The sequence below is a fragment of the Crinia signifera genome, chromosome 2 (genome assembly GCF_055691185.1).
Source record: "Crinia signifera chromosome 2, ASM5569118v1, whole genome shotgun sequence".
Classification (NCBI taxonomy): domain Eukaryota; kingdom Metazoa; phylum Chordata; class Amphibia; order Anura; family Myobatrachidae; genus Crinia; species Crinia signifera.
In genome coordinates this window covers 165,725,057-165,751,521 of record NC_139218.1, presented here as the reverse complement: position 1 = coordinate 165,751,521, position 26,465 = coordinate 165,725,057, and the positions used below count along the sequence as shown (strand labels likewise).

At 43.7% G+C, this 26,465-nt stretch overlaps 1 protein-coding gene across 4 annotated transcripts in view; it reads right to left on the bottom strand.

The window, feature by feature from the left end:
- NAV1 (neuron navigator 1) overlaps positions 1-26,465 on the bottom strand; it is a 206,624-nt gene that overhangs the window by 116,171 nt on the left and 63,988 nt on the right. Inside the window, exon 1 of one of the 4 annotated variants that reach the window (XM_083173164.1) lies at positions 17,952-18,109. The exons of the other annotated variants lie outside the window; for them this stretch is intronic. Within the exon in view, the coding sequence (XP_083029290.1) occupies positions 17,952-18,007 (56 nt within the window). The 5' untranslated portion in view covers positions 18,008-18,109. Of the gene's footprint in view, positions 1-17,951; positions 18,110-26,465 lie in introns of those variants that run through there. 4 annotated transcript variants of the gene reach the window in all.

The window sequence follows — 26,465 nt, the reverse complement described above, 5'->3', positions numbered from 1 at the left end:
CATATGTCATTCTTTTTCAATAAAAAATATAAAAAAAGTTGATGCAAACAACTCCTTTGGGCTGGCATATCATTAAAAATCAGAATTCCATTTTTCACATTAACAGTGTGCAGTATTCAATGCTGGTTTTCGAAATGTGCAGGGAATCCTGTTCCGGAGGGCTGGAGCATTCGCTGACAGCCCTCCGTGTCACCCTATTCAACGAGTCAGGGGCAGCGAGCCCTTGGCGGCGAATTTTAACTTCTGCAGTGAATGCCACAGGGAGCTGGGGGTCGGCAGCAGGCAGGGGGCTGGGATAAGAAGCTGCTGCACTACTGGTCCCGATCCTGCATATTTAATGATCGGGACCAGAGTGCAGTGAATATATGAATATTAATGAGTGGCTCCCGGCCCCTTGCCCCCTGTTCAAAGTTAATTTCTTATACCAGGAAGACTTGAAAAAGATAGAAGTAGCCTCATTGGTCTCAGATTGAGCCTTCCACATTTTCACGCAAGAAAAGTTTTGACCAGGCTGTTCGTATGTACCATATAATACAGAGAAAAAAAACTGTATCAAACAGTCCTGAGGCTCGGAGCAGGGGAAGGAACTAATTAGATCCAGATGTTAATACACTTGTGTTAAAAGTACTTGTGAAGCTGTCAACTGATTCTGAAAAAAAAAATATATATATATATATACACACACTACATCCTCTGACAACTCTCAATCCAAAGTTCTACTCACAGTATGCAAGTAGATTAGTATTTTCCAGATTCCCTGTATCGCTAAACAAATGCACTTGATATGGTACAATATTCAGTTGGGTATAGACACCATTGAATGTGTGCCCATATTTAGAAAGCTTCAAAATACACAGAGGAAGCCAAACAGGTTGCATTCAACGCTTTGTTCATAGCATTCACTTTTGTTAAAATAGAAGGGGTTGATGTATCAATAAGGAAAAAGAGTGAAGAATTGGACAATTGAAATAACTTTATAGAATGTACTTGATCAGTGCCAAATCAAAGCAGATTATTTGCTATGGGCAACTTATCCACTATTTTCAATGCTTTATACATCAACCCTCACTTTATTGAAGGAGGGGGGGGGTCTGGGTACCATTTTAGGCTTGGTAAAATAACACGATTAGTTGATCCCCAGGGGAGAATTCAATGATCCCAAATAGCCAGCACATAGAAGAGGACTTTCTTTTATTGTGGACTTTTTTCCACCTGCCTTGAATAGGAAAAACAAATATCTGCAATAAGCGACTGCTGTGTTTTTTGCACGATAGCGGGTAAAAATTACATGGCTGGTCTGAATAAAAAAAAACTATAAGGGCAAAAACTGCGATAAAGCCCTTTTTTGCTGTCAAATTTCCCGGGATCAACGGAATTCACCTTACAATATATCTGTCTGTGCAAAACAGTTAGGCAGATAAAATTTGAGGTTTTTGCCCCTTTAACAGAAAATGAGTAGGGAAGCAGGTCATAGTTGTTGTGGAAACAGTTATTCTAGTTACACTCGCATTTCTGGCAATGGATAATGGGTGGTGTCCTGGCAAGAACAATTTTTTTTCTCTCTGGCAACTTTAGGTTTGTTTCTGCCATTTCTTGCCCATGATAGAATCATTCTGTGTAGCATTATGCTCATACTAAACAGAGGTCCAGATAACTTAACTGTTATATATTATTAGTGAATATTAATTGTAGCCCTATAGCTTAGTTAAAAATGGCAGACGTAGTAGATTTAAGGTTTCACATTTTTTGCCTTCTCCCTAAGGACACAAATACTAAATGCACTGCTTGCAAAAACTGCTTGAGACCCCAATAAACCGAAGAATCAAATGGAAGAAGGAATAATAAAAGACTGGGTCCAGAGTAGTTGGTGCACTAAAACTTAAATTCCCTGTGTGCTGGCTCCTCCCCTCTATGCCCCCTCCCACAGCCCAGTTGAAAAAAACTGTCCCAGAAGGAGACATACATACATACATAGGTTAGAGAAATCTAGAATAACAGATCATGTAATGAGTAACCACAGTAGAACAGGAAAAAAAAATCCGCAAAGCCATCTGATTGAACAAGGAATCAAAACGATTCTGGATCAGAACAACACTGCAAAAACACACAGGGTAAAAGTTTCAGAACAGAGGAGGGCGCCTAGTATACTCTGGGGGAAATTTACTAAGATGTGAATTCTACTTTACATGTGATGTTGCTATGGGCAACCAATCAGATCCGGTCTACTATATTTTAGAAGGTGCTAAATAAATAAGTAGGAAATTCTGATTGGTTGCCCATAGCAACATCACATGTAAAGTAGAATACACATCTTAGTAAATTTCCCCCTCTATGGACTACAAGCAAAGGATTTACCATTAGGCAATTAACATCCTATTTCTCTAACATCAATAGGGTACAAGGTACTAGAACAATGGGGAAGTACCAAAGTTTTAAGAACAGGTGGGAAGTTGCTGAGACCCCAAAAAAAACGAAGAATCAAATGGAAGCTCAGCTGCCAAAGTTATCAAACTTGTAGACTTTCATAAACATGTTCGCTCCCGAACCACGTAGCAGCCCGACACAATTGTAAGGCTGTAACATCACGAGCAGCCTCCCAAGAACCTTCCAATCTAGTACAGTGAGTCGTAACGGAGGACAGAACAGGCAGAGCTTCCCAGGAGTAGGCTTGTTGGATCGGGAGCATAATCCAGTGTGCAATGGACTGTTTTGATGCCGGGCATCCGATTTTGTGTGCATCAGATAACACACACAAAAAAAAAAAATCAAGGTCCTCACTATGGGTGAGATGTACTAAGCCTTGAAAAGTGATAAAATGGAGAGTAATAAACCCCCAACCAATCAGCTACTACCTAACATTTTTCACATTGAAGTTAGGATCTGATTGGCTGGTGGTTTATTACTATCCATTTGATCACTTTTCAAGCTTAGTACATCTGGCCCTATGTAAGTGGAAGAACCCAGAGTGATCACAGGAACCACTGTTGGTAGGTTAACATGAAATGTCGAAACAACCTTTGGCAAAAACTTTGGGCATGGTAAGAGCCCAGCCCTATCAGCATGATATACGGACTCATTCAAGAGAGAGCTTCTAATTTAGACACCCTACAAGCTGAAGCCAAAGCCAACAACGTGACAGCTTTCCACATCAGATACTTTATCTCTGTGGACTTCAAAAATGTTCAAACCACGAAGATTGTAAAAAAGTCCTAAACTGTGTAAAATGGGGTTGCATGTGGAGAACTCCCTTCAGAAATGTATGTACCTCCGGAAGAAGTGCCAATTGATTTAAAAAAAAAAAAAAAAAAAAAAAAAAAAAAAAAAAAAAAAAATCGACAAGGCAGAAATCTGAACCTTTAGCAATCCCAACCGAAGACCCAGGTACTGTTATGGATCTGGGAGTGTCCCCGCCAACCCTGACTCCGTTGCCTCTATCTGGAGTCGACGGACATGTGCAGGGATAGTTTTCACCTGTACCCGTCCCGGCTGTAAGGGCGGATTAGGTCCGCCCAGACTCCATTAAGGCAGGTCTTAGGTATTGACAACACGTCCGTCGAGGCCAGAAGAGAACAAGGGGACAAGCTAACTAATGCCCACAGAGACGGGGAACCCCCAGAACCCCAGGAGAGTGACAACACAGAGAAGATGGAACTCAAGGTAAATGCACCCACAGGTAATCTGGATAAGGTAATATGCAGTGGAACGCAACAATGCGCAGAGGTGACATATAACCAAAATATAATAATACTAAGGGCAACAATGCTCCAAGGGTGGTAATGGGATAACACGGGGCAGAGAGACCCACGTGAACACCCTGTAACATGTAAATATTTACACAGGAAGGCGTCCCACCGGGACCTGCGGTGGAGATAGGACCACGGATGGGACCCTCCGTACACAAGATAATGAGACTTCCTCCAAAGGGTTAACGTACTCACAGAGATGCTGACAGGTACTCAGGAGGGGAGAAGCAAGCTTCACAGGGTAGGTAGTGAAGGTAGATCAGAGACCCACAAAGGGACCAGATACACGCTGAGCCAAACAGGACAGACCGATGGACTCTATATCCGGCGTCAGCTTGAGGTCCACCTAAGGATTATAAAGGAGCCTGGTCCAATCACATGCGGCGGGACCAGCTCCTAATAAATTCATGCAGCATCTGTGTGTGAATTCTCCCGCCTGCCGGCGGCTGCCTGGCGTCCCCGTTGCCTAGGCAACCGCTGCGGCAGCATGGAGTACAGAGAGGGGCTGCGTCGCGGTTGCCTAGCGACGGCAGCCGGAAGTTCGGGCCCAGAAGTGTGCTGGCGTCCCGGCTGCCTAGCAACAGCCGGGGCACACACTCCAGGACCCGTCAGTCGGGCAGGGACGCCGGCGCTGCGGGTCCCAACAGATACACACCCGTTTGCAAAAATGTAGGAATCTGCCCAGTTTAAATTCCATCGGCCGGTACTGCCTACCTTCACACCAAGAAAAGTACTGTTTCCAAATCCAGTGATAATGCTTAGAGGTAATTCCTTTTCTAACATTTAGCATTGTAGGCTGAGACACCATGTCCAGAAACATGTCCAAAAAACAGAAGCTTCTATGAGGCGGTAGATTTAGTAACCACCCGTGGCAGGTCATAAAGGTCTGACCTGAGCATGACACTGTGCTCCAATTGTTTGCTTGACAGGGCTTTTATCAGAAGGTCATCCAAATATGGAATGACATTTACCCCCAGAATCCTCAGTTGGAGCATCATTTCTGCCATGACTTTTATAAACACCCTTGGTGCCAAACGGCAGAGCCTGAAATCGATAGTGCCTTTTGAGAATCGTAAACTGCAGATAAGCCTTGGGAAGGTGTGCATCCCCAATATCCAGGAATTCCTTTTCCTCACTGCCGGCAAGAACTCCATTTTAAACTTGAAGGTCCTTAGGTGTTTAAGGATTGGAGATTTAGGATAGTATTGAGCGAACCATCCGGTTTGGGCACCACGAACAGGTTGGAGTAATAACCCTTGTTCCTGAGATGAGCAGGAACCAGGATCATCACTCGCATAGTTTCTAAAGGCTGCATGGTTTCCGGAACATTCTTGTAAGAATCGCACAAAACTGGTAAATTTATTTGAAGAATCAGGGAGGAGGCGAGCCCTGAGAGATCAAATTGATTACCTAGTGATCCCGACAGGACTCGTTCAAGGGACAACGGACGAGCCCCCCGGGAGATCCCCTAGGATCCCCTGCGGAAGGTTTTGCAGGAGCAGAACTAGCGGCCTGCTCTTAAAAGGTAGAGGTGATTGGTTTCATAGCTTACCACGGGAGTCTCTTGCTTCATTTGAAGCACCTCTTGCTCGTCCCCAAAATCAAGCAGCCTGAAAGGACTGCAAAGAAGGGTTCTTCTCGCAGGTGGTATTGCAGAAGGGAGGTATGTAGATTTGCCGGTGGTAGCCTGTGATTTCCACTTATTATTTCCCTCACAGAATAGTGCTTCACCCCTAAAGGGTAACCCCTACACTCCTCTCTTAGACTCAGGATCTGCTGCGCATTGGCACAGTCAGTCATAGAGTTCTGTGGGCTGAGACCGCCATTGTAGAGGTACAGGCAGAAACAATTACAATCTCTTTAAGAGCTTCACAAAAGGAAAACCGCAAATTCCTGTATATCACTTAACAGAGTGGCGACATCGACCTGTGGAGTCTCCCTGTCCAAAGCAGACTGGGCAATAGTTGCACGCTGACTAATAGCTCTGGTAATTCAGAAGCAAGCTATGACAGGCCTCTATGTTGCCCCTGCAGCCACATAAATCGCCTTCAAGCTATTTTCAAGTTTACGGTCTGCAGGAGAATTAAGGGATATAGCACCCAATACTGGGAGGATACAGAGGTATCTAACACAGGAGGATTCTCCCAAACCTTACAATCATCCAAAGGAAAGGGAAAGATAGATAAAAACCTCTTAGGCAATTGAAACTTCTTTTCCGGCTGAGGCCAAGCTCCCTTAAATAAACGGTCAAGCCTCTTTGACACCAGAATGCAGCCGAGGATTTTTGTTTAGTGGAAAAGAACGTTTGTTCAACCTGTTCTACCTCCTCGTCAGGTATTTTCAGAACTCTCGAATAGCAAATATCAGAGACTACAAGAAGGGATTCATCACCTTTTACCTCCACAAAATCAACCTCCCCCTCCACCAGAAAATTCACATTCTTCGGAGTCATCCTGGAGAATGGAGAGCAGTGGCCGCTTCCGAGGGCCTATAGGTTTCAGATTTTGCAGCCACCAGGTCAGATACCAACCATTTAAAAGGTCCTGCCTTTCCTGCTCAGCTAACGCTAATTTGGTAGAAATACTGTAGAAGACATTATGCCTTTAATAGACTCCAGCCATACAGGCTCCTGCATGTTGCTGTTTTGAAAAGACCGATTACACAGGTCACACAAAAGTGTTTCCTCAGTAGAAGGTAGAAAACTTTGTGTGACAAGACTGGCAAGCAATCTTTTTTCCTGTCACACTGTTCAAATCAGAAATACAGAATATACAGAACACAAAGAAATTCAGAAACAGTCCCCTCGCTGAGCTGACAAATGAGGGAGGGAGATGGAAAGAAGCCAGCACACATCGCCCTTACTGTGTGACTATCACACAGGTGACACAGAGCCTTTTATAATACGGCAGATCCCAGTAGGACCCTCCTGAGCCACCAACTATATAACCCCCATGTTACTGCAATCTTGTGCTTTCAGGGAGGCCTTGTATAGCTGCGGAGCTGAAGCAGGAGTTTCTGTAATGGTGCCTGCCGTCTGTGCTGGTTCCGCTCTCGGGAGGCTCCGCTCCCAAGATGGCACATGCTCTCCCTCACACTGACCACCTCCAGGGCCTTGAGGCTCAGAACACACACACACCGATGGCATCTTCAGCACAGAAGGGGTGGCGGCATTCTGCGGGTGCCCTCGCTAAGCTCCGGTGGCTGCGAAGCAGTACCCTCAGGTGCTAGAAGCCTGTCAGCCTGGAGATGGACAATTAACCCTTGTGGAGGTTGGCCTGTTTCCCACCTTATGCTAGCCATCCCTGTCTCAAAAATAATAGTACATTTTTTTTTTTTAAACTGGGCTGTGGGATGGGGCATAAAGGGGAGGAGCCAGCACACAGGGAATTAAAGTTGAGTGCACCGCCTCCTCTGGACCCCGTTCATACCCTCATTGTTCCAGTACCTTCCCAGTATACCCTGTGGATGTTAGAGAAAATAAATAAATCAAGCAAAAAAAAAAAAAAGGCTGCAGGGACTGCCGGGCTCCTCCATGCACCCGGAAGGGTGATGTTCTGGTGCTAGGGAGCAGAACGTCACTGGTTCAGTCAGCACAGCAGGAGGCTGCACGGACATCAGGTGAGGGGGGCGGTGCGCTCTGTGCAGGGCAGCGTGGGTCACAAAAGAAGCCCATAGGCTTCTATGGGTTTACACCATATAGAGCTGGCATAACCCACCGCATCGAAGCTCCTGTGGTGAGGCTTTAGTGCATCTGTAAATGTGGTAAAAACCCAGTTAACTGAGTTTTTATTGCATTTTCAGTTTAGTACATCCCGCCATTAGTGTCTCAGTCTCATGCTGAAACTAAATGTGCAGGATATTCTGACCCGCAGGATATTGACAGATGCGGCATGCTTGCTGAGGAGGCAGAATCAGGAACCAGGTGACCGATGAGTAACCCAGCAGCAATGGAACCTGGGACATTTTACGACATACTCCTTTCTAACAAGCACTAGTACAGTATTTGCTGACTGATATTACCCCTTCAGTCCACCCCTCCCATACATTGGTCACCCAAATCCCCTCCAAAGAGAATTTCAAAACAGAATGCCCAAGCAGAACAGTGGTAGTAGGGGGAGTTTCTGAACAGATTCCACCACAGACTAAAAAGTTTTCCAGGGAAGACAACTCCATAGCTAAATTCATTAATTTGAAAAGGATTTGCTAGTTTACTTTAACTAAAATTAAGGGATATCCAGGTACACCAGTGATTTTCAACCTTTTTCAGGTCGCAGCACACCAGACAAGACTTCAAAATTGCCAAGGCACACCAACATTTTTTAATCAGATATTCCTAAAATATTGCGCACTTGTAAGTAGGGTTACCACCTTTTTGTTGAGAGATTCCCGGACATTGGCCCACCCGTTGACACACCCACTGACCCGCCCCAGTCCTGCCTTATGTTGATTTTTTTAAACCTTTGCTTCAATTTCATTCTTGATTTTGCATACCATAATGCCAGGTACATGTTATATCACACACATTAATGGCCATTACAAGTTATGCCACACATCGTGATGCCAATTACAAGCTATGCCATATACCGCAATGGCCATTACACATTATGCCAGGACTCAACAAATTTCTTGCAAACGAGGGACAATATGGACAGTGCCAAATTTTCAACATAATGCCAACACACCGCACACCCATTATATCGTATACCACATGCCATAATGGCCATTACCTGTTATGCCACACACCGTAATGCCCATTGCACATTTTAGTGAACTTTGTAATTCCGATTACACAAAAGCCCACACATGATGCCCATGGCATACTATGTAACACTCCGCAATGCCCATGACATACTATATAACACACCGCAATGCCCATGACATACTATATAACACACCGCAATGCCCATGACATACTATATAACACACCGCAATGCCCATGACATACTATATAACACACCGCAATGCCCATGACATACTATATAACACACCGCAATGCCCATGACATACTATATAACACACCTCAATGCCCATGACATACTATATAACACACTGCAATGCCCATGACATACTATATAACACACCATACACATTTGACACATAAGTGCCACTTACCTACATGCTCAATGCCAGGGGCTTCATGCTCGATGCCAAGGTGGACTGAATTTGCTCGTTGCCAAGGGGGACAGAACTGTGCAGTGGCCCACTCCTGGCTCCCGTCCGCTATTTGCAATTCAATGCACCGCCAGTAGTGTGCGGCAGGGAGGGAGGGTTGGAGCAGTAGGTTGGGAGGGTATCTGCAGTGGGGTGGGAAGGTGGCTGGGAGGGTATCTGCAGTGGGGTGGGAGGGTATCTGCAGTGGGGTGGGGGGGTGGCTGGGAGGGTATCTGCAGTGGGGTGGAAGGGTGGCTGGGAGGTTATCTACAGTGGGGTGGGAGGGTGGCTGGGTGAGTGCAGGAGGGTAGGAGTACACCATAACTTAGCCAGCCGATGGTTAGCCGGCCCGCTCACCTCACCCCCCACCTCCTCCCAGTGTGCGTCCATGTGCAAACCCCCTTTCTGCCTGTGCTTACACACCGACGTCCCCTCCCCCTGTCAGTGTGCGTCCATGTGCGCACCGCCCGCCCGCTCACGGCTCCCCCGCTATGTACGGGAGAGAGACGTGCTGTGCTGCTATGTAATATTCATATCTCCCGCTGCTGGACCACTAGCCAATGGGCGCTCGCAGTCGAGCAGCCACCAGTTGATTGGCTGCTGGACCGCAATCGCCATTGGCTAGTGGTCCAGCGGGATATATGATTATTGCATAGCAGCACAGCACGTCTCTCGAGTCCCGGACAGTGCACAGCGGGGGAGCCGTGAGCGGGCGGGCGGTGCGCACATGGACGCACACTGACAGGGGGGCGGGCGGGGAAGCATTCCCGGACGGTGGGCATTGTATAGTCCAGGTCAGCCACTCTGCGCCGTGCGACCACACACACAACGTCCAGTATGATGCCGAGCCGCCTGCCCGTCCCCCCTGTCAAAGTGAAACTCCGCTGGTGAGTCGCCGTGACCCGAGGCATGGCGGCACACCTGTCAGCTGGCCGCGGCACACTAGTGTGCGGCGGCACACCGGTTGAAAATGTCTGAGGTACACATATGAACATTAGTAGTGTTGACTTTAGACTGTTTTAGCAAGGCGCTACTAAGAGGGCAGGGCACATTTTGCCCTTTAGAAATCAGGCAAGGCGTGGCACAAAGTTGATTATTTACTAAGATAGAAGTTCTATTGAAGATATGTTGCCCATAGCAACAAATAAGAATCTACTTATTATTTAGCAGAATCTGATTGGTTGCTATATCAGGAGTGATGAAAAAACTGGGGCAGATGTACTATTAAACCCATACTGTTCTTCCCAAGAACAGACTCTCAGCACTGCAATCCATTTTAAATGCTGCTGCTAGGCTGATCTTCCTTGTAAGACGCTCATCGTCTGCTGATCCGCTCTGCCAGTCCCTTCATTGGTTGCCTGTATATTATCATTATAAAACACTTCTACTTGCATATAAAGCTATTAACCATACTGCACCAGCATATATCTCTGCACTTATCACAAAATATCTCCCATCTCGACCACTCCGCTCTGCACAAGATTTGCGTCTCTCATCTGAGCAGATCACTAGCTCCCATTCACTAAGGGAATGCCCTTCCATGCACAATTAGACTCTCCGCTAGCCTCCAAACTTTCAAGCGCTCCCTGAAAACTCACCTCTTCAGGCAAGCCTATCATATTTAAGTTCTACACGCATAACCCTCTGAGGCACTTATGTATTATAAAGCTTTCCTTCTGGACTTGTAACTTGTTGGGACTGCTATGCTATTACTGATGCCTGTCCTTGTGTTTCCCTCCTATATACCTAATAGATTGTAAGCTTGCAGCAGGGCCCTCTAACCTCCAAGTCTGTCTGTTACCCAGTTTGTTTTATCACTGTCTACTATTGTAAAGCGCAACGGAATCTGCTGCGCTATATAAGAAACGGCAAATAAATAAATACTGTTTTAAAAATAACGGGTTCCGTTTCTCCTGCATAATGAGGAGAAGCGGGCACCCATTAAAGCCTCATGTATGAAACCTCCCCCCCCCCCCGGCCTGCTGGCTCTATGGGCATGCGTGAGAACTTGCTATTATTAAGAGATCTCGAGTGTAGCCCAGATCCAGCAGCAGGGCTAGTGTTGTCCCTGCAGTGGGGATAGGACAATGCTAGGCCAGAGCTAACTGAATTGCCTCCTTAGAATCATTTGCACAGATTTTTAGACTAATGCATCTCTACAGAATCTAAGAAATTTTTGTTTTACTCTATTAATACCTGTATCTGAACAATTAGAGCAAAGTATTTTCAAATGTAAAAATTAATACATACATAATTTCATTAATCAATTTGCATTAGGACTACTTAATGTAGAAAACTTGACGATTATGTGTTAATGTGTATTTTTCATTTAACAAAGACTGCCCTGGAGCAATGCTTTCCTTAGAGAAATGACATGGAGGGCTTGTCTTTGTTAATGGTCCTGGGCCTGATACCAATTATACATTTTTATGATCTCATAGTGGACAAAACATATTAATGCCAGGAATGGAGAAATGAACAATGTTATAGACAAGAAAATGGTTTCAAGAGTAAACTGTTGAGCACAAAAAAATTTGATACATTATCAGATAAGCTATAGAAAGGGAGGAAAATTGCTTGTAGCTTAGCTTCACTTTAATTCCAAAACTGAAACACAATGGGGTCTTGCAATACTCAAGATATTGGCTGAAATATTTTTGATTAGGATCCCTGCGATGATTACTAATGACACATTTTCCATATGAAGTCTACACCGGTAGTATTTTTGGTTGTCTTAAAATAATGTTTATCTATATTTATATATAAAATGACTGACACTTATAACATCACATATCAGAGAGGGGGGGGGTATTCAATGTGTCGCCGCTATTTCCGCCCCCTTTGCGCCGATCGGCAGGCGGGACATTGAATCCCGCCTGTCGTTCAGCTGTCGGCCTGACCGCAAACAGGCCAGGATCACGGCTGTCGGCAGGGATCGACAGCCGTGATACTAGATTGAATACCCCCCCTAAGTCATTAATGGTAAAGATCATTGCATCTCCTACAATGGGGTTATTCAATGCTGGATGATGTTTCCAGTACGTGGAAATATCGGGCAGCACCTATTCAGTCCTGGCCAGGACTCACTGCTACAGATACAGCTCTTTGAAAAGCCAAATCTGCATTTGCAGAAACAGCCACTAAATTTGGGAATTAGCAGCAGTTTATGCAGAAAAATGCGATGATTCATCGATCCACTAGTAGTTCCCATCCGCCGCATGGACCCCACCGCTAATCTCACATACGCCACAGGGGGGGGAAAAAAAAAATGGAAAAACTCTTCCAAAATCTCCCACTTTCGGATTCTCACTTCCTATTACATTTGGCCCATTATGTTCTGGTTTATGGTGTTACCATAACCATTAGCATTCCAAATTGCATTGTGTTTAATTGCTCTTTGATCCCTTTTTGTGTGCTTCTGCTTTGCAGTGCTTGGAAAGACCACAAAAAAAAAAACACGCATCCATTATGCCTGAGGGTTTCCTATACTGTAGAGTGGGATAGCACAATGAGAAATCAAAACAAAAAGTAACAAGAGTTCAAATAGTAAACACAGTCTGTCATAGTTTCACTGACAGTTGTTTGTTTTGGCTCAAAAAGGTTGTATTAAAACTTGTTTTTCGGGAACTAGTAAATAAGCTATTTGCTTCCTAGTGATTGATCACATTTACATATACAGACCCTTTAGTCTACAGAAAAAAAAATATTGCAGTTACGCAAGTTTTTAATGAAAATATATAATAGACACACACACACTATTAGGTTTACAAATTCAGGAACAAACTTAACCAGGTACTATTGGGACGTTAGAAGTTCACCACAACAAACATTCAAGTATATTGACCGGTCATCTCCTGTAGATAAAAATCTGAAAGTGGAAGGCACACATCCATAAAATAATTAGACAGTAAACACACTACTACTGATTTCACATAAACAACCCTGCTCTAACCCGGTATTTGAAAATGTTTCTGAAATGGGTCTAAGCAAGTTAAACCACTTTCAGATTGCATGGTGGACCTGGTTTATTACCAGGTTTGTGCCTTTCACACTTAACCTGGTTCACCCATAGAAAACAGTGTAATGTCATCTTTAATGGACTTTTTTGGCTCACATATTTATTTATTTTTTGTATTTATTAACATATTTGTATTATAGTTAAAAATAAACCTGCTTGCTGAGGTTTATGTACTGTACCAATTACAAATGTTTGTATATATTAGAGAATCCTTTACAGTGCCAGTGATTTGCCTGGCAATTTCTGCCTCCCCTCTTATTCTAAGCAACTCCCTCCCCTCCTCATCAGTCCATGATGCCATAACTGTATGCTCTGTAGTGTAGAAATATGCCAGCAATGCTTATCCACTACTTTAAATGTTATTTCTCTTGTTTCCTGATTCAGGATAGTGTCATCAGGCAGGGAGACAGCCCATCACCTCATTTTGCAGAGTACCGGGTCTGAGTCTTTCACACTGCAAAATGAATCACCTTTAAACTGTGTAGCATCCTTCTTTTAACACAGTTTAAATCACTGGGTTTTTTTTACCCAGTATTTTGACTATGGAGCTTTCACACTGCACCTAGAACTGAGTTGACATGCTTAAAAATCGGCGTGTTAAAGCTGCGGAGTGAAAGGGGTACACTCCACCAGCAACTTAAACACAAACCACAAGATACCTTTAAATTGCTTGATACATAAACAAAACAAAAAAAAAAAAGCTATCGCTCATTCTATTTCAGAGTACATAAGACGGAACAGTGATTTGGATACATAAGCGTTTGAGATTTTCACTTTAACAAGGTTTAGCTTAAGCCTGCAGGAAAGGACATAGAAACCATTAACAATGACAGAGCCCCATAAAAGTGTTGCAGTTTACTTGTAAATTGAAGTACACTTCCCAGCACCTCCCAATACAAACAGTAAACCTCCTAATCTCATTAGCACCATGGGAGAGATCAACACAGGCTATACAATAATTTTTACTGCAGACTACGCATTACATATGCAGAAACATAGTTCTGCAACGTGTAATTATATATATATATATATATATATATATATATATATATATATATATATATATATACACACACACACACACACACACATACACACACACACATCCGTACATACTGAAACGGCAGCCATCTCAATAACAAAGCTACTTTCTTTTCTTTATCTGTATCAACAAAAATCCGAACTATTTATGAAGGATTTGAGTATGTGGGGTAAGAAATTGTAAACAGAGAGTAAAAATGCAGAACAGTTAAAGAGTCTGAAGGATTCTGGGAAACAACTTAAACTGGGTAAACATCTGAAAGTTGTGTCTATCTAAAGTCTGATATGATGTAAATGTATTGTGTCGCATGCACACTTCATACAATGGCCCGAGATATTGTTAGTGATAATACTAATTACTATTACCGCACCACATTCTATGTCACATATGACGTGTAGTAAACCAGAGAAGTCATCAAAACTGAGGGTACACAGTAGATGACAGCCATTACAATCCACCGCAAATAACAAGATTGCCCAATATATCGTAAAGTGTGTACACAGTTTAATAACTCAATGATTGAAGTTAGGTTCTCCCTTTTAATTAGAAGTTTGTGTTACCAGTAGGATCTAAAGGCCCCCATACACTAGGGCGACTTGTCCTTAGGACAAGTCGCACCCGACTTCCCCCTGAGCTTCCCCGGCTGCTCCCCGGGGGAGCTTGATTAGATTGGCACTTGATGTGCCATTTTTTACATGTGATAAATCGTCTCGATTTATCACATGTAAAAAACCCGGGGAGCAGGGGGGGGGGGGCTACAGAGGTGGGAGCTGGTGGGAGCTGGGGACGCTGCGGGGGACACGTCTGTGTCCCCCGCTGCTGGGGACGTTGCGGGGGACAGCGTCTGTGCGGCGAGGCGGTAGAGGGGGCTGGGGACGCTGCAGGGACACAGGCGGCATAGAGCCGGACAGGGGGAGCCGGCGGGAGCTGTCAGTGCTAGAAAAAAAAGCCTATACAATGAATGGGCAGCCTCCTATTGGCTGAGCGCTCTCTCAGCCAATTGCTGACTGGCTGAGAGAGCGCTCAGCCAATCACAGGCCGCCCATGCATTGTATGGGCTTTTTTTTTATTATTCAATACTGACAGCTCCCGCCGGCTCCCCCTGCCCGGCTCTATGCCGCCTGTGTCCCCCGCAGCGTCCCCAGCCCCCCCTGCTCCCTCTACCGCCTCGCCGCCCCACTAGGTCCCAAGTCGGGTGGTCGGACGTGCAGCAGGTCCGACCACCCGACGCAGATCCGATGCGCACGGGACCGCGCATCGGATCTGAGGGGACATCAAAACTAGCCGATTTTGGTCTGATTTCGGCCAGATCCGACTGATCTGGCTGAAATCTGACCAAAATCGGCTAGTGTATGGGGGCCTTAACAGACTTCTGCTGTGCATTATTTTTCTCTGTGGCGAAGAAGTTGTAGGCAAATAGTCAACATTCATAATGTCAAAAGTTTAGCTAATAGACAACATTTGCAGAAAGTTGATAGGTTTAATATTGACGTTAGGCTGTGGGGGTGTGTGAGTAAGGGGTGGTTGCTAGGTACTAGGGAGAGGGTTAGGAAAATATACTTCAGGAACATTGGATGACCACAGCTCACATCTGAAAGTGATAGTCACAAAACTGCTGGGACCCAGAAGATGCCATAGGAGCAGGCAAGTCCCTGTTTACTCACTGGGATGAAATATTGACATTCTAACATGTTGAAATTTCAGCAGTGTCTAGAGGATAAATAACGACATGGTCAATGTTTACATTATGACCATGCTGACATTTTCATGTCTACACAATGAATGTTGACATTCTATACCAAACTCATGGAAAGAAATCATGGGTCCAACAACTCTGGCAGCTTCACCTGCTTACTTACTACAAGGCTCCTCTCCTAACTTATGCTGTGTACACACGGTGAGATTTTGTGTTGGATTATGACTATATAGATAAAATCGAACCAAACTCGAACCAAACTCAAATGGATATCGAACGGTTTTCAGCCAGGGGGTGGGGGACACGACGAACTGGGACCAGAACCAGGACAGGGCTGTGGAGTTGTCAGACAACAATCAAAATCAGAATGTTGACTGCTCCCAACAGGAAAATCTGTCTAGTTAAAATTGGCGTAATTATGACTAAAAACTCAACTTCACATTGAATAGTTTAGGCCATTTTTTTAAACTCCAACTCAAAAAAATGGTAGAAAAAGTCGAATGTAAGAACTAACGAGCCTAGAAAAAAAACAACTAAAACTGTCAAGGTAGATTTGACAGTCAGAAAAAAAAACATTGGATAGTCAAAAGCAAGACTACTTTTTTCTGTCAAAAAATAAAAGGTTCTCAAAAAAAAAAAAAATCAAGATTTTCACAGAGATTGAATGTGTATACTAGCCATACCCGCTGTTTTTCCAACCCCAGCACGGATAGTGTAAAGTTTAGCATTACTGCCTCACAGTGTTGAGGTCATGAGTGGAATCAACACCATGGCCCCCTAAGTGTCTGTGTGGGTTTCCTCTGGGTGGTCTGGTTTCCTCCCACAATCCCAAAAATACTGATAGGTTAATTGGCTCCTAACAAAAATGAACCCTAGAATGTGTGCACATGTACATGTGGTAGAGAATATAGATTGCAAGCTCCACAGAGCAGGGACTGGTGTGAATGTTCAAATATTCTCTGTAAAAGTGCTGCAGAATATGTGTGAACTATAAAAATAACTGTTAATAATACCAGCTGCAACAGTCCTTATTAGATCATTGGCAATAGTACCAACCCAACGTTAGAGGGGTGTACACACAAACTGTATGATGGGCGATTTTGACTAAGCGATTTTGCTTGGTCAAAAATCGCCCAGTTGCTGTTTGGGATAAGTCGGCGGCCATCCCCAGCTGCAGCCCATGTGTACAGCCAAATAGACATAGCAAGTCTAGTCAAAATATTATAGCCTGCAGTGTAACTGGCTGGGCGATAGCGGGGCCTCGCTTCGCTATTGCCTGCTTTGCACACACAGAAGAATTGCCCCCCTTAGGTGAAAGAAAATTGTCCAGGTGTACTAAGAATTGAATAGCGATAAAGTGTAAAATGATCTAACCAACTAGCCGTTATCATTTCCCAACCTAGCCTGTGCAATGGCAGTTAGGAGTTAATGGACTGGCAATTATTTTTTCAAGGCTTAGTACAAATGACTGCGTAGCACAGAATTGGCTATGCCAATAATACATAATACTCCCTCAAGTTCAAAAAAGGTGCATACAGAAGATAGCTGCTCATTTAAAAACCAGGTCTGCCAATTTCATGAATGCTCCTTTCAGATGTGTATGCGCATGTAAACTTTACAAGTCACTAGATTTGTCCACAATGCCACAATACATGCACTCCTGACTGTACGACAGTCATTTTTGGAATCTAAATATATCATTATGCCTCCATCAACTATATATATTTAATGGTGGCATAATGATATCCATGTAAATAACATATTCATGTGTACACTAAAGGATAACTTGACTAAAGCCTGAAAATAAGTAATGCTGGCAATAGCAACCAATCAGATTCTGTGAATTTCTCTATAGCATCCTAGGAAACGATAGACAGAATCTATGAGCAACATCACCTCTTACCCTGTTACTTTATATTCAGCCCTTTTTACTGTTGATGAAAAACGGGGATGACTGTGTAACAGTCCCTAGTGGGGTGTGATAGATACACATTTTGTTGCAACTGAAGTTTCCTGTACTATAATCTGATTACTGATTATCATCTCTAAACTATCTGAGGTTAATGTTCGTGTCTGTGTAGCGCAGATGACACAGTGCCAGCTAGCTATAACCCTCTTCCTAATCACACTGGTGTGTGGAGTCTAATAAAGTATCCGTGTATATGTTAGCACATACTTCTCCCTATAACAGAGTGACAGTACACGGCATCACCGTGACCCTGCTGCTTCACGTTACATGGGGGAGCGGGCGGAAGTTACACAATGAGCTGGAGGAGAGGGCAGTGGCTGCAGAAAGCTTACCTGAAGGCGAGGAGTGCGGCCCGGGGCATGTGTGGCGTGCAGCAAGCATGAAGCATCGGGTCACTGTGCCACAGAGGATCGGACACTACAAGCTGAACCTCATACACAGCTTCCTCCAACACGCCCTCTCCTGTCTTAAAGGTGCAGGAGCTACAGAGGCAATCTCACACAGACACCAGACGTGTGCCAGACTCTGCTATACAGATACGGTAGCAGCTAGTTCCCCTTCGCCGTAAGGACCTGGGGAGGAGAGGGGGCGGGAGAGGGGGCGGGAGAGGGGGCGGGAGAGGAGGAGCAAGGTCAGAACAAGACAACTTTTTTTTGAGCCGACATGTGCCGACAGGCGGTATTTCATGCCCTACCATCCACTAGGGCGTGGAGGAGGTTATTAAAGCTGTGGCGAGCGAAGCGAGCCACCGTGCCCGAAGCATTGCGAGCGAAGCGAGCTATGCGAGGGTCCATTTGGGTCCCTTCTTCTGAACTTGCTCCTCCTCTCCCTGCCTCATCTCCTCCCCAGGTCCTTACGGTGAAGGGGAACTAGTTATACAGATACCCATCCCCATGTTATGAAGGTTTACAACGAAGTTTGCAAGCTTTTATTTCCTGTATTTCATTAGTAAAGTTTCTACTTGTCATTACGTTTTCTATTATCTAAAAATAGGATTGAGTTTGCGAAGAATTCATCATAAGTAAGTCAGGACCCATAATAAATGTTCATATTTGGGGTCTTAACAGGTTAAAGAACAATCAGCATATATAAGTTGCAAATAAGGACAGGGTGGGCACTGGGCCGGCGCTGTCACTGCCCCAATGTATCTGACTGGAATGGGGTTATGTTACAGTGGATCGACAGTGTCTAGAGATCGACCATGTTATTGTCGACCAGACTTAGTGGAACCCGTGTACTTAGACGCCTAAAGCTAGTAGACAGCGTCTAGACAGTAACAAAAGTTAGACGCAAGCGTTACGTCGATGGAAGCATGATCAACAGTCCTAAGGTCGACGTGAGTTTTTCAAGATTTTTTTGGTGGACATAGGTTGATATAAATGTACAGTGTCCCTTCGCATGGCTTGCTACACTCGCCATGCTTCGGGCACACTGCTCCGCACACTATTACCCCTTTCACATCGCAAAAATAACACAGGTCGATCCCGGGTTGTTGTCGGGTTGACCTGGGTCATTGTGCGGTGTGAAAGGGCTTTTTGAAAAATCCTGGGTCCAGCAACCCGGCAATCCGACCCAGGTTAAAGGAAGGGTTAATCCCGGGTCAGTCCAGGGTTGTTGTGAAGTGTGAAGAAATAACCAAAGTTATGTTTCTGATCGCTTGATAAGATGTGTTCTCTCTATTGCAGCTGCTTTATTTTTAGAGGATAGTCGGGTGTGGTATAGGGGTCCGACAGTCGGGATCCTGACAGTCACTATCCCGACGTTGGGATCCCGACTGGCCGGACCCAGACAGCATGGTGAGCGCAACTAAGCCCCTTGCGGGCACGGTGGCTTGCTACGCGAGCCACCTATTCTATTCTCCCTCTATGGGGGTCGTGTACCCCCACGAGGGATAATAGCCAACGGCTGCCGGGAACCCGGCTGTCAGTGTTTTGACAGTCGGGATTCCGACTGTCGGGGCCCCGTCCGGCACCCGGATAGTCAGTCCTCGCAAAGAAGAAAAATCCAGAAGATATGCTAATAGGAGTACTCCATAAGCGTAGAAAGCAGCGCTAGGCAATTTTTAAATAAAACACTTTTAATACACAATAATAATAAAATACAAAAATATAATAATACCACATTAATAAAAGGCACAATGATAATTGAAATTGGTCTGAGGTTTTAGAGCAGCCACATCAATATGCGATGGGTCTGGGAACATATGTAGTAGTCATATTTGCCAGTTGTATAAGGAGGGATAAAGGGGTATCTCCGGAGGTTTTTGTATATTTACCAGGCTGGTTGCCACAAGTTGGATGGAAGGATTGTCCTTAGATGTATGCAGTCCAAATGCAAACCTTGTGAAATTCCGCAATCAGCCCTTACTGGTATAGTGCAAGTCCTCTAACAGAGAATAGTCCACTTTATAGTAGATTATTGCTGCAGTGATTCACATATCCCAGATATTCACACTGCAGCCTGGACAGTCCCCCCAGCATCCCATGATTGGCAAGCACCACCCCATTGACATAGAGTAACAGGGCAAAATTATAACTTGAAATAAATAACCTTGTTTCTTAACCAACAAAAACTGACATGGGTCAGATGTATCAAGCTTCAAAAAGTGATAAAATGGAGAGTGATAAACAGCCAGCCAATCAGCTCCTACTTGTCATTTTTTAAACCCAGCCTGGAACATTTCAAGTAGGAGTTGATTGGCTGGCTGTTTATCACTCTCCATTTTATCACCTTTTGAAGCTTGAAACATCTAGCCCATGGGTTGTTTTTTTTTGCAAGCCTTGCAGAGATGCAAGCCCTTGCTAACCAGCCTATGGCTGTTAAGCCCAGTGGTGCAAGTAGAAATAGGCATGGGCATGTGTCATGTAGGGGCGTGGTCATATGAAACTAGGGGCATGGCTACATTATGCCACATACTCTATTAAACCTTATACATTATGCCACACATCAGAATTCTCCTTAAAAATTGTGCCATGCCGTAATGCCTATTACACATTGTGCCACACCATAACGTCCATTACAAATTATGCCACACACCATAAGGCCCATTACATATTATACCACACACCATAATTCCCATTACATATTATGCCACACACCGTAATGTCGACAACCTTTATCCCAATACCTGCAGTTATTGGATATTATGCTTTGCCAGACTGTAACATTACAGTGAAACACGTCAAGTAAAGGTGTTATACCATCCACTACTTTCTACCCACCTCTGAAAGAACCCATACTGTATGTGCAACAATACTGCAGTACCAATATGGAGAAGCTATCAAGGAGCAACCTCATTTATATTATATTGTTGGCGCCAGGAGGAGATTTAAAAACAAACTCGCACATACCATACATCACATCTCTTCCCTACAGGGGCAAGTCACCTCGCCAAACAACCGCTGAGGAAACTGGACCCATCAACTCTCCAGCTTTGATCTGCAGAAGGACTTTTAATTATTAGGACTCAGTGGTAGAATACTTACGAAACATATATGTGGGTGAATACACCAAATCATTTAATTTATATCTTTTTGGCGCACTTGTCCCTAATCTCATGTGTTTTTGCCTGACCGCGGGTCCATTTTCAGCCAATAAAAACGGACCCTTATTGGATGCAGTGAGAATGACAATTGGTCACTAATAGCAACATCGGTCCGTTTTTATCATCTGAGTTAATAGGATAGCGCCCAATATGTTATATATAGAATATGCTGAGATAGAAGAAAGTAGGTATCACTCTGGCCAAAGGGCCCCCTAAGGCACGAGGCACTGACACTCTGGACTCCCCACTTAATCTGACTCTGGTCCATATTTGGAGCTAGACACGCCTTTTGGGAAATATTCTAATACCAACTGTAATCTCCCTGAAACTAGTTTTCACAAGCAGGCAAATATGGCCTAAGGATGAAAATTACCAAGTGCATACAGTGTACAGCACAAAATGTGTGACCAGGGATGTGTTTTGCCACTTCCAGTTTCTCTAAATACAAAAATAAACTTGAAAATTACAGAATTTTGTGGCTAAAATAGTAATAAAGTTGTAAAACCTGGTTTATAAAAGTCCTTGTATGAATACTGATACCCTGTCAAATACGGTCACTCTTCTCTCTTAATAAAGGTAATCTGCGGTGCCAGCCTTACTGAATGGCATTCCACAGGATGCATGTTGATCCTGAATCACTAAACTGTAGTGCACGTAACCTAGAGGGACACACAAACTGACCAACTTAATTGTTTGTTTCCCATCATAATTTATGTTATTTTGTATAATCATTAATTATAGATTTGTGAATAAATCATCATGGCCATACCACATACCCTTATATTACATGTTCTTTGTCACATGCTATCAGACCACCTCATAGAGTTACATAGCAGGTGAGGCTGAATAAAGACTTGCGTCCATCTAGTTCAACCTATGTTAATAATAGTCTATCCCTTGTTATATAGTATGTTCTGATATTTTAAAGACAGCTTATGTTACTTATTTGTACCCATGGATGTTTTTAAACAATAAATGTTTATCCAACCTTATTTTAAACGTATTTATAGTGTCTGCCGACACCACTTCTCCAGAGTTCCAAAGTTTGACTGCTCTGACTGTAAAGAAATTTTTTCTTCTAGATGAACAAAACCTTTTTTTCTTCTAATCTAAACTCGTGCCCTTGCGTCCTAGATTCTTTTCTAGCAGAAAAAAGGGTGTTGGCCCCTAATATATTTATACATGTTGAGCATGTCCCCCCTTAAATGTCTCTTCTCTAGTGTAAATAGTCCCAAATTGCTTAATCTTTCCTCATAGCTTAAATTCTCCATTCCCTTAATAAGCTTTGTTGCTCTTCTTTGGATTTTTTCTAATTCTATGATGTCCTTTTTATAGTGTGGGGCCCAGAATTGTACTCCGTATTAGAGGTGCGGTATAACCAATGATTTGCACAGAGGCAGAATTACTTTTGCCTCTGTACTTTCCTTGCCCCTTTTAATACATGCTAGAATTTTGTTGGCCTTTTTTGTTGCTATATTACATTGAGCACTACACCCCAGTTTGTTGTCTATTTGGACTCCTAGATCCTAGATTTGGACTCCTAGATCCTTTTCGAGTACTGAATTACCCAATTCATCCCTGCTTAGGTTATAACTAGCACACTGGTTATGTCTCCCAAGGTGCTTGTCCACATTGAACCTCAACTTCCACTCTTTTGCACACTCATCTAGATTGTCAAGATCATTTTTAAGCGTGGTGACATCTTCTGATGATTTAATAACTCTGCTCAGTTTTGTGTAGTCCGCAAAAATGGATACATTGCTGAGTAACCCCATCCTAATATCGTTAATAAAAATGTTAAATAAAATGGGCCCTAGAACCGAACCCTGAGGCACTCTTAGTACTGGTATCATATGTTCACGACCACTCTTTGTTCTCTATTACACAGCCAGTTCCCTACCCATCTATAGGGATTCAGTATTGAATCCCGGCGGTCGGGATCCCGGCGTTCAGAATCCCGACGCCGGAATCCCGACAGCCGAAGTGCCGACAAGGGGGGGACGTGGATCGCCCCCCTTGCGGGCTCGCTGCGCTCGCCACGCAGCGGGCCCGGTGCCTCGCTACGCTCGGCACACTAATTTATTCTCCCTCCAGGGGTGTCGTGGACACCCCAGGAGGGAGAATGTGTCGGCATTTCGGCGGTCGGGATTCCGGCGTCGGGATTCTGAACGCCGGGATCCCGACCGCCGGGATTTTAACTGCATCCCATCTATAGATATTTGCCCCTAATCCCAGGTCCTCCATTTATCAACCTCTTGTGTGGTACTGTGTCGAAGGTTTTAGCAAAATCTAGGAAAATCACATCTACAGTGTTTCCATCATCAAGGTTTTTGCTAACCTCTTCATAGAAACCAAGTAGATTAGTTTGGCATGAATGATTTTTCACGAACCCATGTTGGTTAGTACTGAGTAGACGGTGATGGTCTAAATATTCCTGGATACCATCTCTTAAAAATCCTTAAAATAGTTTACCCACTATTGATGTTAAACTAACAGGTCTGTAATTAGCGGGATCCTCCTTTTTTCCTTTTTTGAATAATGCACTACCTCTGCTATTCTCCTCTGCTATTCTCCTTTAATTGCTCACCAGATCACCCTACATGCAAATATGATATATATAAAACTGTAAATAAATAAGAAGATTGCTGGAGCATGTATCACAGTGGGAAAGATCGTAATGCTTCATTGGTGGCTTTTGACTCTTGCAACCAAACGGAATTCACTGCAGTAAAAGAATCAGCTGATAGGAAAAATCTGAGAAAAGCTCTAGGAACTGGCAGGAGTGACAGCTTTCAGCAGCAAATAAGAGAGAGCTGTACTTTGAACACACATCACCAGATTAACACTAGTTTTTTTGTAGAGTGTTTACTAGATTGGGATTATATCAGTGTTTAGTCTACAGCCATCAAAACATATAACATTTATTTTAAAACTTGTAATTTGAGCAGTATGAAAATTCTTTCTGTATTGCTTTTTGAAATGACACGTTTTACCACACCCATCGGTAGGATAAATCATTTCTATGTTTTGTATCATACTGCATATGGGCAATCACACATACTGTAACCCTTTTTATGGATACATTTTTCAATCTATCCCCTACTGCTTATTCATAATGTACTTCAAAGCATAAATCCCCCTCGCCCCACACAGCTTCAGTCCTTTCTCTATTAAATATGCTGGATTGCTGTTTACAGGAATTCCTGTACTTGGGGGGTACATGACAGAGAAACTGAGTGGGAGTGGTTGTCTGTGTGGTGAAGAGAAGAAAAACTATTAGTGAGTGAGCTACCCTGCTTTTTAAAAGGTCAAACAATGTTGTTGACTCACTAGTGTAGTGTCACTTTGATAATACCCAGCTGGATTTCAGAAAACTGATGTACTGTTTTATTCACCCAGTATGGTGCTCCACACAGCCATCTGACAGCACAGTTAATAAAGCTGATATACACACACACTTTTATACATATCAGAATCTTCATTTAAATATAGAAGTAGTGACATGTCAGCCGCACATTTCTCCTCACTCCCCTCATGCAGGTTCCCCGCCTCTCATCTCCACAAAAAAACACCACAGCAATGCATGCTTACTACTGCGGAAACAATGACAGCCACAATCAATGTAACACACTCATACATAGGCATTATGTGACTTCCAAAACCCAGACTCTGCTGTGGCAGCAAATACACTGAGACAAAAGGATAGCACATGGCATTTACCGATAATGTAAAATAGAATGGTTTAATGATGTGACCAGTGAGCTAAAACAGATCATTACATTGTCTTAATAATTCTCACTCTTATATCCAGAATATATTGACATGCATATACTAACCCACGGCCAATTCATACAAACACAGAGGGGTGTGTCTAGTCACACAATACCTTTCTGTGTCCCCCATGCGGCTCTGTCACAGTCTTTCTGTTCATTGTTCGCAGCTCTGTAGTAAGGGGGAGTGGGCTGAGAGACAGCAAGAGAGGAGACCCTGCAAACAGCTACAGAGAACACAGATGTGAAATGTTCTGCACCTCCAGCTGTCACTGAGGAACAGAGCCAAAAGATTACTAACCCTTTCCACACCCTGAGTAAGACGGGGACACTCCTCCTCATATATTAACACCTCCACTGCCAGATAATTAAAAGGCACAACACTTCCAGATATACATCTTTACCAGATACATATGGTATGCGGTCCCTGGGCTGACAATGTCTAGGATGACAGTCACTAGGTCGACCACTAATGGTCAACAGTGACTATGTCAACACCTGGACATGGGCAAAATACCATAGGTCGGCATTGTCAGAAGGTCGACACAAGTATAAAGTCATCTTGGAGATGGTCAATACTCACATGGTCAACCTATCCATGTTGACCTTAAGCTTGTGTCGACCTTCTGGCAATATCGACCTATGGTATGTCAACCATTTTCAGGTGTCACTGTCCAATATTAGTGGCCGGCCTAGTGACTGTCGACCTAGACATTGTAGGCCCATTATACCGAAATGGATACATATGTATATAAGTAAAACTGCACTCAACTTGCTGCTTTTTTCATGACACATCCAAACACTCAGCAGAGACTGCACTTACTAAGGTGGTTAAAGATTCCATAGATGCAAAATGTAATAGTCATCAAGGGCGTAACTACCATAGGTGCAAGGGGTGCAGCTGCTATATAGCTCAGAGCTGAAGGGGGCCCATCTTTACTGTCTAAGTAATATGTTTCACATACATTTATCATCATAAGTTGCTAAATAGGGGGCCCTTACAAACATTTGCTATGGGGCCTACGAATATCTAGTTACGCCCCTGATGGTCATTACTTGCTTCCACCCAAGGCTGCAAATGGATGTTTATGCAAAACCTCTTTTGGTACCTTACCTGATGATAGTGAATTATCAAAGATGTAATATAGAGGAGTCACTAGTTCCTCCCTTAATTCCATTATTACCCTAGGATGAATCCCATCTCGCCCTGGCGTTTTTTTTTTTTTATTTTAATTTTGCTGAGCCTCAAAATTATTTCCTCGGTCGTGAAATCAATATTGAGATCCGGCTTGTTCATCCCATTTGTGGTATATGTGCGTTCCACTGTCTGCTCTCCCATAGTAAACACTGAGAAGAACTCATTGAACAGTTCAGCTTTTCCCTTGTCCTCCGTGAAACTTTTACCATTGATATCGGTTAATGGGCCTATGTTCTCTTTAATTATTTGTTTACTATTTATGTATAAACTTCTTGGGGTTGGTTTTGCTTTCAGTGGCTTTGCGCTCTTCATAATCCCTTTTAGCAACTTTGAT